The sequence below is a fragment of the Colletotrichum paranaense genome (assembly GCF_030867605.1).
Source record: "Colletotrichum paranaense strain IMI 384185 chromosome Unknown Scaffold_1.1, whole genome shotgun sequence".
In the NCBI taxonomy this organism is placed as follows: Eukaryota; Fungi; Ascomycota; class Sordariomycetes; order Glomerellales; family Glomerellaceae; genus Colletotrichum; species Colletotrichum paranaense.
The window spans coordinates 2,987,810-3,002,450 of NW_026848959.1; the positions used below are offsets into that span (position 1 = coordinate 2,987,810).

The 14,641-nt window shown below is 53.8% G+C and overlaps 6 protein-coding genes across 6 annotated transcripts; 2 read left to right on the plus strand and 4 right to left on the minus strand.

Annotated features, from left to right (window-relative positions):
* Nucleotides 1-30: 30 nt before the first annotated feature.
* CPAR01_01061 (uncharacterized protein) lies at nucleotides 31-561 on the minus strand (the record flags this gene model as incomplete). Its single annotated transcript, XM_060485351.1, has 1 exon — nucleotides 31-561. One exon carries the CDS (start codon nucleotides 559-561, stop codon nucleotides 31-33), a length of 531 nt encoding a protein of 176 aa, XP_060356208.1.
* Nucleotides 562-3,164: 2,603 nt separating this feature from the next.
* CPAR01_01062 (uncharacterized protein) lies at nucleotides 3,165-5,107 on the plus strand (the record flags this gene model as incomplete). Its single annotated transcript, XM_060485352.1, has 4 exons — nucleotides 3,165-3,282; nucleotides 3,383-3,868; nucleotides 4,011-4,442; nucleotides 4,722-5,107. The coding sequence occupies 4 exons, from the start codon at nucleotides 3,165-3,167 to the stop codon at nucleotides 5,105-5,107; spliced, it is 1,422 nt and encodes a 473-aa protein (XP_060356209.1).
* On the minus strand, nucleotides 4,718-5,609 carry CPAR01_01063 (glutathione-dependent formaldehyde-activating enzyme; the record flags this gene model as incomplete). The annotated part of the gene is made up of 5 exons (XM_060485353.1): nucleotides 4,718-4,990; nucleotides 5,062-5,107; nucleotides 5,168-5,200; nucleotides 5,354-5,440; nucleotides 5,491-5,609. 5 exons carry the CDS (start codon nucleotides 5,607-5,609, stop codon nucleotides 4,718-4,720), a joined length of 558 nt encoding a protein of 185 aa, XP_060356210.1.
* A 376-nt stretch (nucleotides 5,610-5,985) lies between these two features.
* CPAR01_01064 (uncharacterized protein) lies at nucleotides 5,986-6,425 on the plus strand (the record flags this gene model as incomplete). The annotated part of the gene is made up of 2 exons (XM_060485354.1): nucleotides 5,986-6,272; nucleotides 6,371-6,425. The coding sequence occupies 2 exons, from the start codon at nucleotides 5,986-5,988 to the stop codon at nucleotides 6,423-6,425; spliced, it is 342 nt and encodes a 113-aa protein (XP_060356211.1).
* Nucleotides 6,426-7,325: 900 nt separating this feature from the next.
* On the minus strand, nucleotides 7,326-9,663 carry CPAR01_01065 (uncharacterized protein; the record flags this gene model as incomplete). The annotated part of the gene is made up of 4 exons (XM_060485355.1): nucleotides 7,326-7,828; nucleotides 7,884-7,976; nucleotides 8,029-8,084; nucleotides 8,801-9,663. The coding sequence occupies 4 exons, from the start codon at nucleotides 9,661-9,663 to the stop codon at nucleotides 7,326-7,328; spliced, it is 1,515 nt and encodes a 504-aa protein (XP_060356212.1).
* Nucleotides 9,664-11,748: 2,085 nt separating this feature from the next.
* CPAR01_01066 (uncharacterized protein) lies at nucleotides 11,749-14,594 on the minus strand (the record flags this gene model as incomplete). The annotated part of the gene is made up of 2 exons (XM_060485356.1): nucleotides 11,749-13,527; nucleotides 13,584-14,594. 2 exons carry the CDS (start codon nucleotides 14,592-14,594, stop codon nucleotides 11,749-11,751), a joined length of 2,790 nt encoding a protein of 929 aa, XP_060356213.1.
* Between the last annotated feature and the right edge of the window lie 47 nt (nucleotides 14,595-14,641).

The following is a 14,641-nucleotide window of genomic DNA, read 5'->3' on the forward strand; positions in this document are numbered from 1 at the left end:
TCGAGTCTTGAGTTGCGGGAGCCGCAAAGATTAATCGAAAAGGGGACCACCGTCGAGAATCACGAATTGGCCCATGTCAATGCCTAGCCATGCAGCATCAGATTGGCTCTTCGGCGCACCGGGTGCCAAAATGCTTGCCAATGCTTGGCCATGGCTAGCCGGGGTGGGCTTCGCCGCTTCATGGTGGACGAGCAGCCAGACAGGGCAAAAAGAAGCTGGACGGGGGCCTAGAACTGGTACGATGGACGTCTTGTCGAAGGCGACAAGTCTTCTGATTTGACTGAATCGACTCTCGATGGAGCAAGGGAGACCAGGGTTTCTGCCAGGAACGCTGCAGACTCGATCAGTGCGGTTCAGGGCGGCCAAGAAACGCCAGGGGCCCGCTCCCCGCCATGCTGCATGCCCGCCTACGCAGTATGGCTCACCCCATCCATGTCCAACATTGTCGGGTCGGGCTAGGGATCGTGAAAAGGTCGATCGGAGATGGAGGCCGTGTGAAGCAAGGCGTCGTGGAGCCGCTGCAGAAGGGTCCGGGAGGGCGTCGAGAGAGGTTAGAAGCATTCCAATCATTCCACGGCGCTGGCGAGGAAGAACCCTGGGCTGGGCTTGCTGGGCTCAAGGGTGTGAGACATGCCCCAGACGAAGACCGTCTGAGACGGGGGGCACAGTAACAGAGCCACCAGAGCCCCCCAAACTCGCGCCAGGGCTCCGAAACTGCGAGAGCGCCAGACCTGCGAGCCACACCCTTCGGCCACTAGCCCAAGTGACAGCCAACGCAAGCCAACGCTAGCTTCTAGAGGGCAACTGCAACGATGAACCGTCGAGACTCGACTTCAACGATGGTCCATCCCATCCCATTGTGTCCGTGTCCGTGATGTGTGACGTGATGCTAGTTTGATGAGGAAGCCATGCGAGGGGCGGACATGATGCGAAAGACCGATGGCGGCTTCAAAATCTCGGTGGCCACGGGTGCCATAGGCATCCCACTCCATGATCCATCCTTGGCTCTCATCCCTCCAATGTCCAGTACACTACGTCTTGGATCTGTACGGATACACCAGCAACGAGGTATCCGTAGATGGGTGAAACAATGTTTCCCACGGGTATGCGGGAAATTCTTTTTGGCTTTCGTTCAATCCCAGCATGCCGCCATCAACGACGTTGCCGCTACTGCTGGAACTGCTGCAAACTGCTTCTTTGACTCGTGTTCGTGGTGACGATCGTTGAAAATAGAACCCGCATCGCAATCACGAAAAACTCTCATTTCGTTTCCCCAGACTCTCCAAGGGCCCAGGCGGCTACCGCTGCACGAAATGCATTGCGACTGGTGGGCTTGGGAGAGGTCGTCGGGTCGGGGCCCACGACAAAACAAAAAGGTGTCAGCGCTTCATCGACACTTGGACAGGCGGGACGCACGCATCCACCTTGCCTCGCACCCACGTGAAGATCAACAGCGTGGGATGGGCCTTTCAGATGGAGCATCCAGTACAGGTCGATGACAGGCGAGGTGGTCGGCGCCCATCTCTTGCTCTTGCTCTCGCTACGTGGCGAAATAGAGGGGCCAAAGACGAAAAGAAGCGCGGATACGGATGCAGATGCAGTTCTCGTAGGATGCGCGGCATTTGTGGATGACTGATGAGTGATGAGCCCATGGATGTCTTCGTCTCAACTTGCCATTTTTCCGCATCGTCCCTTCGGACAGTAGGATGAGCCCATCGCCGAGACAGCTTCTGTCGCCAAACACGTTGCGCTTGCGTACGCAGTACAGTAAGGTAGTATCTGTAGACTAGAGCAGGCTCTTTCTCTTGCTGGAAGAAGGGAAAACGGCATTGACACAACGAGGGTCGTCCCAAGGCGAGGAGAAAATGAACACCTTTGCTATAATCATGAGCTTTTCGTGCCTCAAGTGGCTGGGGCGACATGCGTGCTGAAGCAATGGGTCAAACGAGCGAGAGCCCGGGCGGCACGTTTGATGACATGCAGATAATGTGCGTTCTGGTGCATGCTGCAGGCGATGAACGTGCCACGGGCCAGAAGAAGACCAGGACCGTCATTAGCGGTTGGCGATGGTGATACCGGCCCAGATAATAGCACGTTTTGATGAGAAATAATAAGAGACCTCTCTCCGGCGTCGTGGGTGAGGTGAGTCTGTGTTGCTTTCCTGCTCGGGAACGGAATAAGGAACTGAGAGATGGCCACCTACCTTATCTCAGGACAATGGTCCCGGAACGGCAGTTGGTGTCGAGACGAGCGCTTCCCGAAGCACCGAGTTCATGTGCAGCAGTCGCAGTGAAGGTTAATGCGACTGTGCACCGACCTGAATGAGGAAGGGGGCCCCAAGACACTGTGATACATGATACCTTAGACAAACGCCCCCTTCCGACCTGTTGCTTCAATAGGATGTTGCGGTTAAGTCCAGGGATCAGCATGTCATGATCGGGAGACGGGGACGCCAGTCTCGTTCGTTTCACTCAATTCAGTGGGTAAGAGAGCCTTACAACGGTCCGAGTGCATGCTGATGTAATTCAGCCCATCCCCTCCTGCACGCAATGTGGCGGCGGCAGCTCCGAACAAGCTTAAAGACGGCGGCTATAGCCTATGGCTAATACGTATGTCTGCATTGTGGCTAGAGAATCTCGGATCTCCCTTAGGTAATGTGGCTGGTAGCGGTCTCGTACCTCCCAACGTGGCTAGAACGTGGCTAGAGACCTACATAGCAACCGGTCCTCGGTGGCCCTGCAAGTCCGATCGATGCCATAGTTCAATGTACCATCATCATACTAATTGGCCTGCATCGGTACACGGGCTCTTTCAAAGCTGAGCCAAAGCAGTGGGCCTACAGAAGTCAATGACGACAGTGTAATCCTTCTTCAACCACCAGTTGAGGCTAAGCAATGTGCAGCTACGATCATCGGGAGATTTTTTTGACGTCGTCTTCCATAGCTTCCGAAGCCCGTGATGGTGATGATAAGTTGGTTTAAGCCAGCTTGCTAAACACTCGCGTTTCTTCACATTTCTCATCCAGGCTCATCTTACAGCACCGGCGACTGTGGCCCCCGCGTGTTTCAACAAATTTCCAAGCGTCTCAGACTCTAGATCGCAGCCACAGAACAACAACAATAACTCGCATTCAAACGACACACAGAGATAGAAGGCAGCCCAAGATGGCGGTTGTACACGTCCTTGACGACTACTATCTAGCCATCACGGCTCTCATTACAGTAGCATACCAATTATTCTTCTTTTCAATAGCCTTTAGCTTCAAGTTTGACAAGCTCACCGGTAAGACCAATCCACACCCGGCCCTTCAAGGCTCATTCGATAAATCCACCAACTCACTCTACAAATGAGCAATGAACATCAAAACTAACATCTCTCACAGACTTTGCCGGCGGCACAAATTTCGTCGTCGTGGCCATAATCACCCTCGCCATCAGCGGCCACAACCATGCGCGCCAAATCGTCGCCTCCATCTTCATCATGCTCTGGGGCGCCCGCCTCTCGGCCTTCCTCCTCTTCCGCATCCTCAAGACGGGCAAGGACGACCGCTTCGATGACAAGCGCGACAAGTTCTTCCCCTTTCTCGGTTTCTGGATCTTCCAGATGATCTGGGTCTGGACCGTCTCCCTGCCCGTTACCGTCCTCAACTCGCCCAACGTCACGCGCTATCCGCAGCACGACTTTGGTACCGGCCGCGACATTGTCGGCGTCATCTTCTTCGTTGTCGGCTTCGTCATGGAGTCGGTCAGCGACGCGCAAAAGTACGTCTTCCGCAGGGACAACCCGAGCCGCGAGGCCATTTGCGACAAGGGCTTCTTCAAGCTCTCGAGGCACCCCAATTATTTCGGCGAAATCATTATTCAGTTTGGTAAGTTCACACTGCCACCCAATGCCAAGTGATACCACCTCATACAATGCCAATCTTCTCCCCCATGCTTTGTCAGCGCAACGAAGTAAACCAAGACCAACTCATGAGAGAGTCCTTGGCTAACACAGCATCCAACGTCTAGGCATCTACATGATCGCCGTCTCGGCAGCCGCCGACGGCTACGTGGGCGGCCAAGCCTTCAAGGCACTCTACGCCACCATCCTCGGCCCCTTCTTCCTGACGCTGCTCCTCATGTTCGTCTCGGGCCTGACTCTCCAGGAGCGTCCCGGCGCCAAGAAGCGCTACGAGAAGAATCAGAACTGGGAGGGCTACAAGCGCTACCTCGAGCGCACCAGCATTCTCATCCCCTTACCGCCGCAGCTGTACGTCCGCATGCCGACGTTCCTCAAGCGCACCATCTTCCTCGAGTTCCCCATGTACGTCTTCGACCCAGCCAAGCACTCCGACGCCGGGGCGCGCGCTGAGGAGGGCCAGCAGCACCAGCATGAGTCCGTTGCCAAGCCCGCGCACGGGACTGGAAGGCCGAGTGGTGAGGAGTCTCTCGTCGGACAACGTTCGTGAGTTCTGCGAATGCCGAGCAATTAAGCTGGGAAGAGAGCAGGCATATTGATGGTTTTTAATTTTCCATGTTTTGACGGCATTACGGCTTAGATGACTCTTTCTCATAGTATTCCAATTTTGGGGGATATCATAGAACCGACTAATACTACCTTCACCACCCCCAAGCTTATTAATTGTCCCAACCAAAGTACCTCTAGTGACCAGACACAAGCAAACATCATTCCTAGCACTCGTCCGACGTGACACACGCCAGTCGTATCGCTCACATCAGTGAACAATGGCCTTCAGCGTCGTCCCGCTCAGCTCACACCGCCCGTCAACCGATACCGCATCTGCCAGCGTGCCTCCGCTCCCGCGCAGGTCCGTCGGCTGATCGAGCGCCTCTTGTTGGTCGCCGTAGTCGGTATACTCTGCTTCCTCGCTGTGGTTCTCCGCGCCTTCGGGGATTGGCACCATGGCGTTCTTAGTCCAGATGTGGACGGCCGTCTTCCAGTCCAAGCCGTCGATGCAGCCGCCCTTTACGGAGACGACGTTCTTATCCTAGGTGGTCACCGAGCATTCAGATTGCGTTCGTTTTTGGAGCCTGTTTCTGGTGTTACGGAAGGACATACCGGTGTTGCGTGGATTAGTCTGGTTCCGCAGTTGCGGCAAAAGTAGCTGTCACATAACTGTCAGTTCATAGATCCCAGATTCCTGTAAGGGAGGGTGTCTACTCACCAGTAGAGCGTGGCGCCGGACGCAGTTGGCCTCCTATTTGCTCATAAGTCAGTAAGGATTTCTATATTTCCTTCACAACTCGCAACTCTCTCACTCTCACTCTCACGCTTCACAACCCCCTCCCACACCTACGACTCGAACGAGTGCTCTTTTTTTCTGTTCCTGCTCCGTATGTATAATACTCACGCGTAGACGCCCATCAGGTCAGCCTTTGGTAGCTTAAATTTGGGGAAGATTGCAGACGTCCCGAACGCGGAACCCGTTTGCCTTTTACTAGAAACCAAAAACGGCTCAAGTCAGCATGACTGCGGCCACTAATCGACGAAGGAGTGCATGAGAGTTGTTGAACGTGCCATTCTTCGCAGTGGCATATATAGAGGCGGAGAGGTTGCGGCAGCGGCGTCTTGAAGGACACGGCTCCGCATTGGCATCGGGCGTCCATCTTGGGTAGGTTGGAGTTGAAAGTTGCGTAGTACAGTTGAGGTACTCCGTAATGCGTGAGCGGGTCAATGGTGATAGCGGCAGTGTGACGTCAGATTGTCCCTTCAAATGCCGAGTGAGATCTCAACTAGAAGATTGGCAATCCTTTCAGGTACCGAGGACGTCTGGTAGGGCGGCTTCCAGTCAAGACTCAAATGGAATAAGAATAGGGAAAAGAGAGTAGGTCCAAAGTCCCACGTGTAAGTGTTGTAAGGAGAAATCAATTCCTCAGGATGATGTGTGAGGAGTCAGCAATCAAGTTCGTCCGAAAGGGGAATCCTCCCGTCTTTTATGTACCTAGTGACTCCCCCCCAAAAACCACATGACACACACAGCTAATGCATGCAAAACGACTACGGCCTATCTACGCAGACACCGATTCCTCTCTACGAACAACCCGACGTCGGGGTGGGAAATACAACTCAACACGCGTCTCAGCGCGATATCGAAAGCATGCAAGGACACTAATTGCTACGACTTGCAGCGGTGACCGGGGTTGGGAGGAGGGACGTGAGTCACGGCCGGGGTGGTGTGGGAGAGAGGAGGGGGGAGTGCGGGGCGGGCTGAGGCGGATGGTCGGGGGACCAGACAGGCTTTTGGAGCGAGACTGGCGCGAAGTCACATGGTTAGCGGCCCTGCTTGACCGGGTTTTGTTGCGGAGCTATCCGTATTTCGCGAGATAGATACTCCAAAAGTACTAACATGCCTTCGGCTTCGGGTTAGGTTGAAAGTTGACTCAGAATTTCGGGGTTATATTCGCGGAACAAAAAGCAGTTGAGCGTGTTGGGTTGCAACCGCACATAGGTAGGAGCCGCCTCGATGCTCAACTGTACAATTGACTTTTTTGGACTCAACGACCAAGGAGTACGCCGGCTCCATTAGATGGATATGGGAGACTTCAGAAAGAAGGAGGAATGCTAAATGTATATTCTGCGTGTAGTACCTCAGAACAGCATTCGTTGTTCAAGACGTCAAAGAGTCAGAAAGTAGATGAACTGCAGAGAGCCACTGACCGCCTTGCTCCGATTGGCCAATGTCTCGCGAACAGTTCCTTGCACACTGGCGGGACCTTTCCGCGCTGAGTGGATGTCCATTTCGACGTCACATCACTCATCCCAGTCGAACTAAACATTGAACCGCACCGAGCCGCGACAGAAGAAATCAGTTTGCAATGTATCAGGGTCTTATTACCTTTCTATCTCATCTGAGTCATTAGGAGCCCTTCCTTGACCAACGTCTAATGGTCTAGAGCCTCGTCAGCTCGCACGCCCGTGGGTATCTCTCTCTATAACTTTTCCGGGCTCCGAGACGATTTTGAAATCTCCAATCTATCCGTATCATCCAGGGCAGGTCCACCGACGTCGTTGCAAATATCCGTGGTCGAGTATCAGCTGCGACTAGTAGACAACCAAGATGATAGGTCTAGTGGCTCGCCCATGAATAGCGAGGTCAACCCAAATCCCGAATCTCCCCAATAGAAAACCCCCATGGCCGTATATTCAATCCATCGTATCCCATAGCCCCGTGAATGCTTTGCTGCTGAACAGTCGAATAGCTGGCAGGTCGAATGAAGTCGATGACAAGGCCCAAGCGGTAGATCCGGTTCCCAAAGAAGATCCAGTTCCTCCACAGAGTCTTTGTTCATCGACTTGGCAATGCGCCCACAAGCAAACTTGATTTAGCAAGACAGGCCACGATCGCGGGTCATGACCTTCTTCTGACGAGGGCCGGCCATTTTCATATTACGGGCTGGGAGGAACGGCTTGTACTTCTTGTCGAAGACACCGCCGGGAACCCACTCCTCCTCGGTGTGGAGACGGCTCCAGATGGCGTTGAGCTTGGTATTGTTCTCAACATCGATGCCAAGGAAGTCGACGCTGTCGCGTCTGTCGGGGGTGATGAGGATGGTGATCATCTTGGGTCCATCGATGAAGAGGAAGATCAGGATGCGGATGATGGCGACAGATAAGTAGCCAATGAGGAGGGCAATGGGCTTGACAACCATCCAAACAGTACCCTTAATGATATCGGCGACAGTCGGGTTCATCGACATCAAGAAGAGAGTGATGAGGATAAGAACCGGAATGCGGACCTCAGGAGACCAAGCAGTAGAATAGTCAATGCTGAACTCAGGGCAATGGGGATGGAAGCGACCGCGCATAATGTGACCGTTCATTTTCACTGCAAATGGTTAGTATTTGTTCAAAGTCAAGGATTTCTTCTGGCTTCAACTTACCAGATATTTTGTGAGTAGTTGACGTGAATGTAAGGTTCTCGCGATGTTCTTTGAGGGGAATGTATGTGATCTCTTTGACGAGAACACAGGAATCTGTGACCTTGTTAGCGACCCCTCATATCCAGGAATGCCACTTTTGTCGTACTAGGGAATATGGCCTTGACAAGAAATTCCTTCGTCGTCAATCGACCTAAGCAGCGCCTGAAAGTCGCAAGTAGGAGCGGTCGGTATCCTGTAAGGTGAGGATATTGTGTAATATTGCAAGTAGGCAATGCGTACAAGAAGATGATGCTTGAGGAGAAAAGCCGAGGGTCCAAGAGAAGGGGAAGGGCGGGAGGTGGAGTGGGAAGAGGAATCTCTTGGTAGCAGGCGACTGGCTGCTTTGGTGAGAGAAAAAGAAGAAAAAGAAGAGTAGTTGGATTTTCTTCGAAGTGGCAAGGAAACAAGAAGGTGAGGCCGGCAGGGTCAACTTCAGATGGAAAGACGGCAGGAGCAAACAATAGCACCTACCTTTGGTCTTGGACAGTGAATATCGGGTCTTGCCTCATTCACCTTTTCAGGAGGAGCCTGAGGTATTCATAACAATGGAAATCCCATTCCTAATGACCATAACCCTGACTGTACATTGCCTGATGCCATACTCCCAGTTGCATCCCCAGAACGCCAGGCGCTTCATCCCGTGGTCACCTATTCATTCGACTCCATCTTCGTCTTTCCATCCCATGGACCAAAAGCTTCTCTCCTCTTTCGTCACTCGTGGCTTGGACTTTGAGTGTCAGTAGCCAACAGCCATCACCCTGAAAGCCATATATCCCAGTCTATGCTTGAGTAATACTCAGCAGGGAGCTCAACACTGCGCAGTGCCATCAAAGACTTGCCTTTTCGATCCATTATCCTCCTCGAGCTTCTCAACGCACCTCACCACGACGAGGCTGTCCTCCCCCTCCTTACCGACGTTGAGCATCTTCCCAAGCTCAGCACACCACTCGAGCTTTTCCCCATCGCCCCAATCCAGCACCGAAAGCTCGACCTCCAGCCTTCTCAACGCCCGCAGCTTTCGCAGCCCTTCCTCGATCCATTCTGGCCTGGGATCGGGCCGTGTCATCTTGGAGCCCAGCCCCATGGCTTGGGCCTCTGCATTGTTCTTCAGCGCGGAAAAGGGGGCAGTGGGTTCGAATATCCCACCTCCTATCAGGATCTTGAGCCTCAGCCCCCGCAGCCCGAAGGACCAATGCTCACACAACTCAATCCACTCCTTCAGCGCTGGGCCCGTAAAGTCCCGCCCGAGCATCTCGAGCCTCGCCCACCGCATCTCATCCCGCTGCCATGGCCGCAGACCGCGCGTGAAGGCCCGCGCAGCCCAAAGTCCTGAGGAGAACCAGTTGACAAAGACGAACTCGTTCGTGTGGAAGGGGTAGGACCGGCACTCGTTGTAAATTTGCCTATTGGTCTCCAGGAGCGCCGAGGGGATACCAGAGATTGGACGGTTCGGTGATAGCAGCGATGGCTCTTCGGACTTTTGGTCTCTGTCGGAATCGTCCTCTTCTCCTGCAGGTTGGCCGATGGCTTTCACAATTTTCCCTGGTACGGCACAATCCTCAGTTTCCACTCCGGGGGGGTTGACGGGCCTCAAGAAGTACGCACTATGTATTGGATTCGGATACCACGGCGCGAGCTGCGCGTGCTCTACTGGATGTGCCACGTGGACCCAGCCGTATATCTGGAGGCGGACTTCAAGGGGCAGGCTGAGGAGATGCAACTCGTTCTTCGACACATCCATGGCGGCGGTAGTAGTCTCACCTGGGATTGCGAATGTGGTTTGTATTACCGAGGCGAATGAAGCGACGTCCAGTTGGCCATCCGTGGGTTCTTGGACAAGGTGAGAATCGACGAGATCCAGGGTCCAGCAAGTATAAGTGGCTTCAAGCGGGGACCGTGGTTGTCGGGTCCTAGATGGTTCAGTAATCACAGTCGCGAGATGTTGTGATAGTTATCACGGAATCTCAGTGGGCTTTCGGAAAACGATGGATAAGCTTAAGCAATCGAAACAACACAATGAGCGCGCCTGTACAACATATACTACAACCACCACTGAGTCTCACTCATCGCCCAAACCAGCTACCCAGCAGAGAAACGTCAGGGCTGGGCCGGAGTCCAGCGTTTGGAGCTCCCCAATGGCTCCAGCGACCGTCGTAAGCCAGCCATGTAAAAGAGGGGGAAACCAGGCCCATTGGCCCGCTGGATCAGGATCGGATTCCTTAATGGGCAGAACGAGTGAAGGACAGGTAAGCTGACACTTGCAGCAGTAGCAGTACGTACGCAACGCGAAGAGGAAAGCAACCAACAGCACAAAGGAAAGCCGGGGTGCTACCCCCGATACAGACGAGCCAAGCCAGACCGAGAGCAGACCCAACCCCTCCTGGCCAGGTCTTACATCCAACCTTGGCGAGATGTCAGCCCTACTAACATCCATCCGCGATATACTAATCGAACGCCATGGTTGGTGATCTTACGATACGGAGTGACGGCAAGAGGAGAAAGGCTTAAAGCACATGACAGCGGGGCACTCGACATAATCCATGCTCGCACTCGCTCGCAACTTTTCGTATGTTCTCCGTTCCAGGGGAAGAAAAGAGAACGGTCGTTCAAGCATACCTAGGCAAGCTAGGTAGCTTCTCCCCGGCCCCTCTTTACTTCCTCTCCTCCTCGGATTGCTCCCCCAACTTTCAAGGGATGAACCCGGCCGGCGGCTCCAACCAAAACCAACATACCAACCACAGAATTCAGGCCGATCTTCCGCGAACAACAACCCCTTCCGAGACAACAAGCTTCCACATCGGTCACAACAGAAACCACTGGTGTCGAGATGTTCGGAGAATATAGGGGGGAGTTACCTCTTAAACCTCACCGCAAAATCAGTTTCCAGACTTCTGTACAGTACGAGAAACTCAAAGCATAGCGCCCTCCCCGCACCGGTTCGTCCGCGCCGCCGTCGCACTGGTGTCCGCCGCGTGGAGAAGCCCGCTGCTCAGCTTGACGATAGTGGCATCGTAGTGAGTGTCATGTGCCAGACCTATTAACCTTTTTGCTCGTACTCAGAGCCAAAAAACCTCGGGGTCCGCCCAAGACGCCGCACCTTTCACCCATATGCTCATACCTACATCCTTCACTAATAGACTGCACGTGTATTATAAGATTGGGTTTCATGCCTCGCGAAGGGGCACTTTTAGCATTAGCTATACTTTGAAAGGGGCTATCCTATCTTTGTTCATCGAAAACGTCCTCTACAACCTCTCCCCTCTCGCCGACTATCCTGAATTACATAGCCAGGAGTGTATGTGTTGGGCGAGCAGCAGCCTAGCAGGTCTCCCAAGGACCCTCCTTTTCCGAATTCTTTCTTCGACTTCATTCGCGTGACGTTAAAACAACAGGAAAACCCACCTCCTTCGGTCAAAATCTCCTCGAATTTCCATTCTCTCATGCTTCGCGTGCAAAACTCCTCGAGCAAAATTAAACGCCCCAAGGCTGTAGAGACCGAGCGAGCCCCCATTCTATAAAACCCATGCTTGGGACCAGTAAAAAAGTCCCACAGGTGGGAAGGGTGTATAGTATATACGTCAAGTGACAAAACACGAAAAACAAGGAAGAAAAAAAAGTAGACCTCTTTTTTGTTGTCATCTTCGTCAACGTCCCAAAACTCGCAGAACACATAAATGCAAGCAAAGCCGCCCCGAGGACAGCAGGGGTATCAAAACTCTCTTCCAGTGATGAAAGAGAGGGTTGTGTGGTGTTGTCGTTTCAAGATTATACACATCTTTTGGGGGGGAAAGTTGGATTCGAAACTTTTCTAGGCCTCAAACTGAGTTTAAGAGAAGTCGTCGTCTCCATTGCTGACCATTCGGTCGACGCGCTGGACCAGCTCCTTGGTCTCCCGAGCAATTTCGAAAGCAATGGGAGGTAGGGTCTGCGTCCACATCCTCCACTCGCGATCGTTGCGCCCGGTGGCACCGACATCTTGGCCGCGGTCAATGTCCATACCACGATCGCTGGCTTCCAAAAGGCGGTCCCGGCAAGCGACAAGTCTGGTAATCATGCTGCCATTGCCAGATGCCTCGGTTTCGCCAATGACCTTGTCGACAACCTCTACGATGCCGTTGATCTCGGATGTAATCTGGTTGATGGCGGCATCGCTTCGGATGGAGCCGACCAGGTTCTGGATGTTTTGAACCAAGATCGCGGTCTGGTCCTCGAGATAGATCTTGAGATCTTCAGCCCGATTGTCCTGTTGTCGCATAGCGTTACCATAGCCATTGGTTGGCCCGTTCTGGTTCATGCCCGCGAACCCACCCATCCCGTTCATACCGTTCATACCATTGGCGCCCCGGGCTTGGTTGTAGGCGTCCGCAGACTGGCGAGGGGAGTTGATGGGGCTGTAAGCGGAGGAGTCCATACTGGTTCGGCCACCGCCAAGCCCACGAAAAGGTGCGGGTGCCTGTCCCAATGGCGGCAAAGACTCCTGGATGATCGACTCCTGTCTCGAGGCCGTTCTAGGGGAGAAGAAACCGGTCGAGTCAACGGGAGTGATTGTGCCGTCATCCTCATCCTCGAGTTCGCCAGCGGGGGTGGATCGAATCTTTGCGACTCGGAGGAGATCGACAATAGCGGCAACCAGGTGAGTGGCGGCGGCGTCGAGGAGGGAAACTGGCGTGATGCCTGCTGATGAGGCAAAGTTCTTGGATGTTGTGATGAGGTGGTTGGCCGTCGAAGAGATCTTGCCCTTGAGCTTGGAACGCTGCTGCGCGAGCTCGTCGTTGGTAGCGACACCCTCGTCGATATCCTTAGTAATTCGGCGAACGCTGACAACGACTTGCTTCATAGCGTCAATGACGGTGTCCGGGTTCTCCGCGCGCGCGCGTTGGAGGAGTTCGTCGATGGCGATCTGGAATTTGGTGACGTGGACATCCTTAACTGCGCCTCCATCCTGTGCAAATCCCTTTTCTCTAATGTACTTTGAGGCATCTTGCTCGACGGTTAGTCCCAGTGAGGAGGCACGCATGCTGCGAAGTTGTGTCTTTGTTCGTGCGTAGCGATTGCGCCAGTCGCGAACCTCTGCTTCCAGCTGCTCAATTGTCTTCTCCAGCTCCTCCTGCTTCTGCCAAGTTGAACCGCTCTGTTGCGAAAGCATCTTCATTTCGCGGAGGAATTCCCGAGCCTCGCGTCGAGCCTCTTCCGTAACCTGTTGCTGCTCCTGTAGAGATTGGCGAAGTTGCTGGTTTTCCATTTGCAGCTCCCTATCTGCATTGCCAGAGTTGGCTGCACCTGCAGCCGCACTAGACAAGCGCAACTCATCCATCTGGTCTCTTAATTGCCGAGATTCGTTAGCGTGTTCGTCCCGCATGCGATCCAGCTCCTGCTTCAACGACGCGTTAAGATCTTGAGCCTCGGCGAGCTTGTTCTCCAGGCCAAGACGCAGGTCGCTAAATTCCTTCTTCTCCATATTCGCGGCTGTTGACCGTGATCTTTCTCCATCCAGAACGCTGTTCAATTCGTCGTCCTTCTTCTTCATGGCATCCTCCATAACGTCAAGCTTTTCCCGCAGATCGCGGACTTGAGTCTGGTATTCGTCCAAAAGCTTCTTGTCGGCCTGTCATAGTTGTTAATGTCTCCACTCGATACGAGAATATTTTGGGTAAAGATCACCTCTGATGCTACCGCGCTCCGCTCCGTGACTTCGCTTCTCTTGCTACGATTAGTCGCGGTTCGTTCGAGGCCGAAAGCTTCCTCGTCTTCGTTCGGGCTGCCATCGTCGTCTTCTTCCACCATTGTACTTTTATTCGGCACGATTGTATTGCTCTGAAATTGTTTTTGCATCGGCCGGTTGTAGTCGCCATTCGGAGGCATCCCAGGTGATGGAGGCACTCCGTAAGGGTCAGGCGGTGGTGGTCCCCCTCTCATAGAGCTCGCGTCTGAGGGCCGCCTCATCCGACTTTGACTCCTGGGATAGCCATTCCCGTTGACTGTCGCCTGCGAGCGGACCGATACGGGGCTACCCACTCTAGGGATGTCTCCAGCGGCAAAGCGGGGAAATCTCCTCTCCAGTTCGCAAAAGACGTCAGTTGCAAGATCACGAAAGCGCGGGGGCCCAAGGGATGACAGTTTTTGCCTGGCCTGGTTGCGTTTGGGATGGAAGTTGGATTCGGGCATCAGGTAAGGGGGTGGCCCCTGACCGCCAGGACCCGAAGGTCGGCGACCGAGGGATTGTCTCCGCAAAAGTTCGTCAAAGACATCGGTACTGAGTTCGAGAAACTGGACAGACGATAGGCGCAACAGCTTGTCGCGGGCCTTATTCGGGGGTGTTGGTTTCCCGCCTGAACCGCCATTTAGGTAGTTTTTCAAAGCGACGTAATGCTCGCCCAGTATGCCCTCGGCTTGCTCCTCGCGGATACTTCGTCCGCTCTCGCTCCTCGCATACATATTGGTGCCATTGCTGGATCGGCCGACAGAGGGCGGCGGCGAGGGACCGCCGGCGCTCCGGGGACCGGGGGGGAAATTGCCATTCATGGCTCCGTTGGAGCCTCCTGAATTCGGGGGTGATACGATGTTGCCGCGGTTTTTTGCGTACGGGTCGTCGTTGATGTTCGGGTATTTGCCAACAGACCACTCGCTTCCACCTAGAGAGACAGGTGAGAGAGGCGCATTGCGACCATTCATGGTAGACCTGGGCAATTTTTGAGGGGGAGTATGTTCGCGCGTAGATG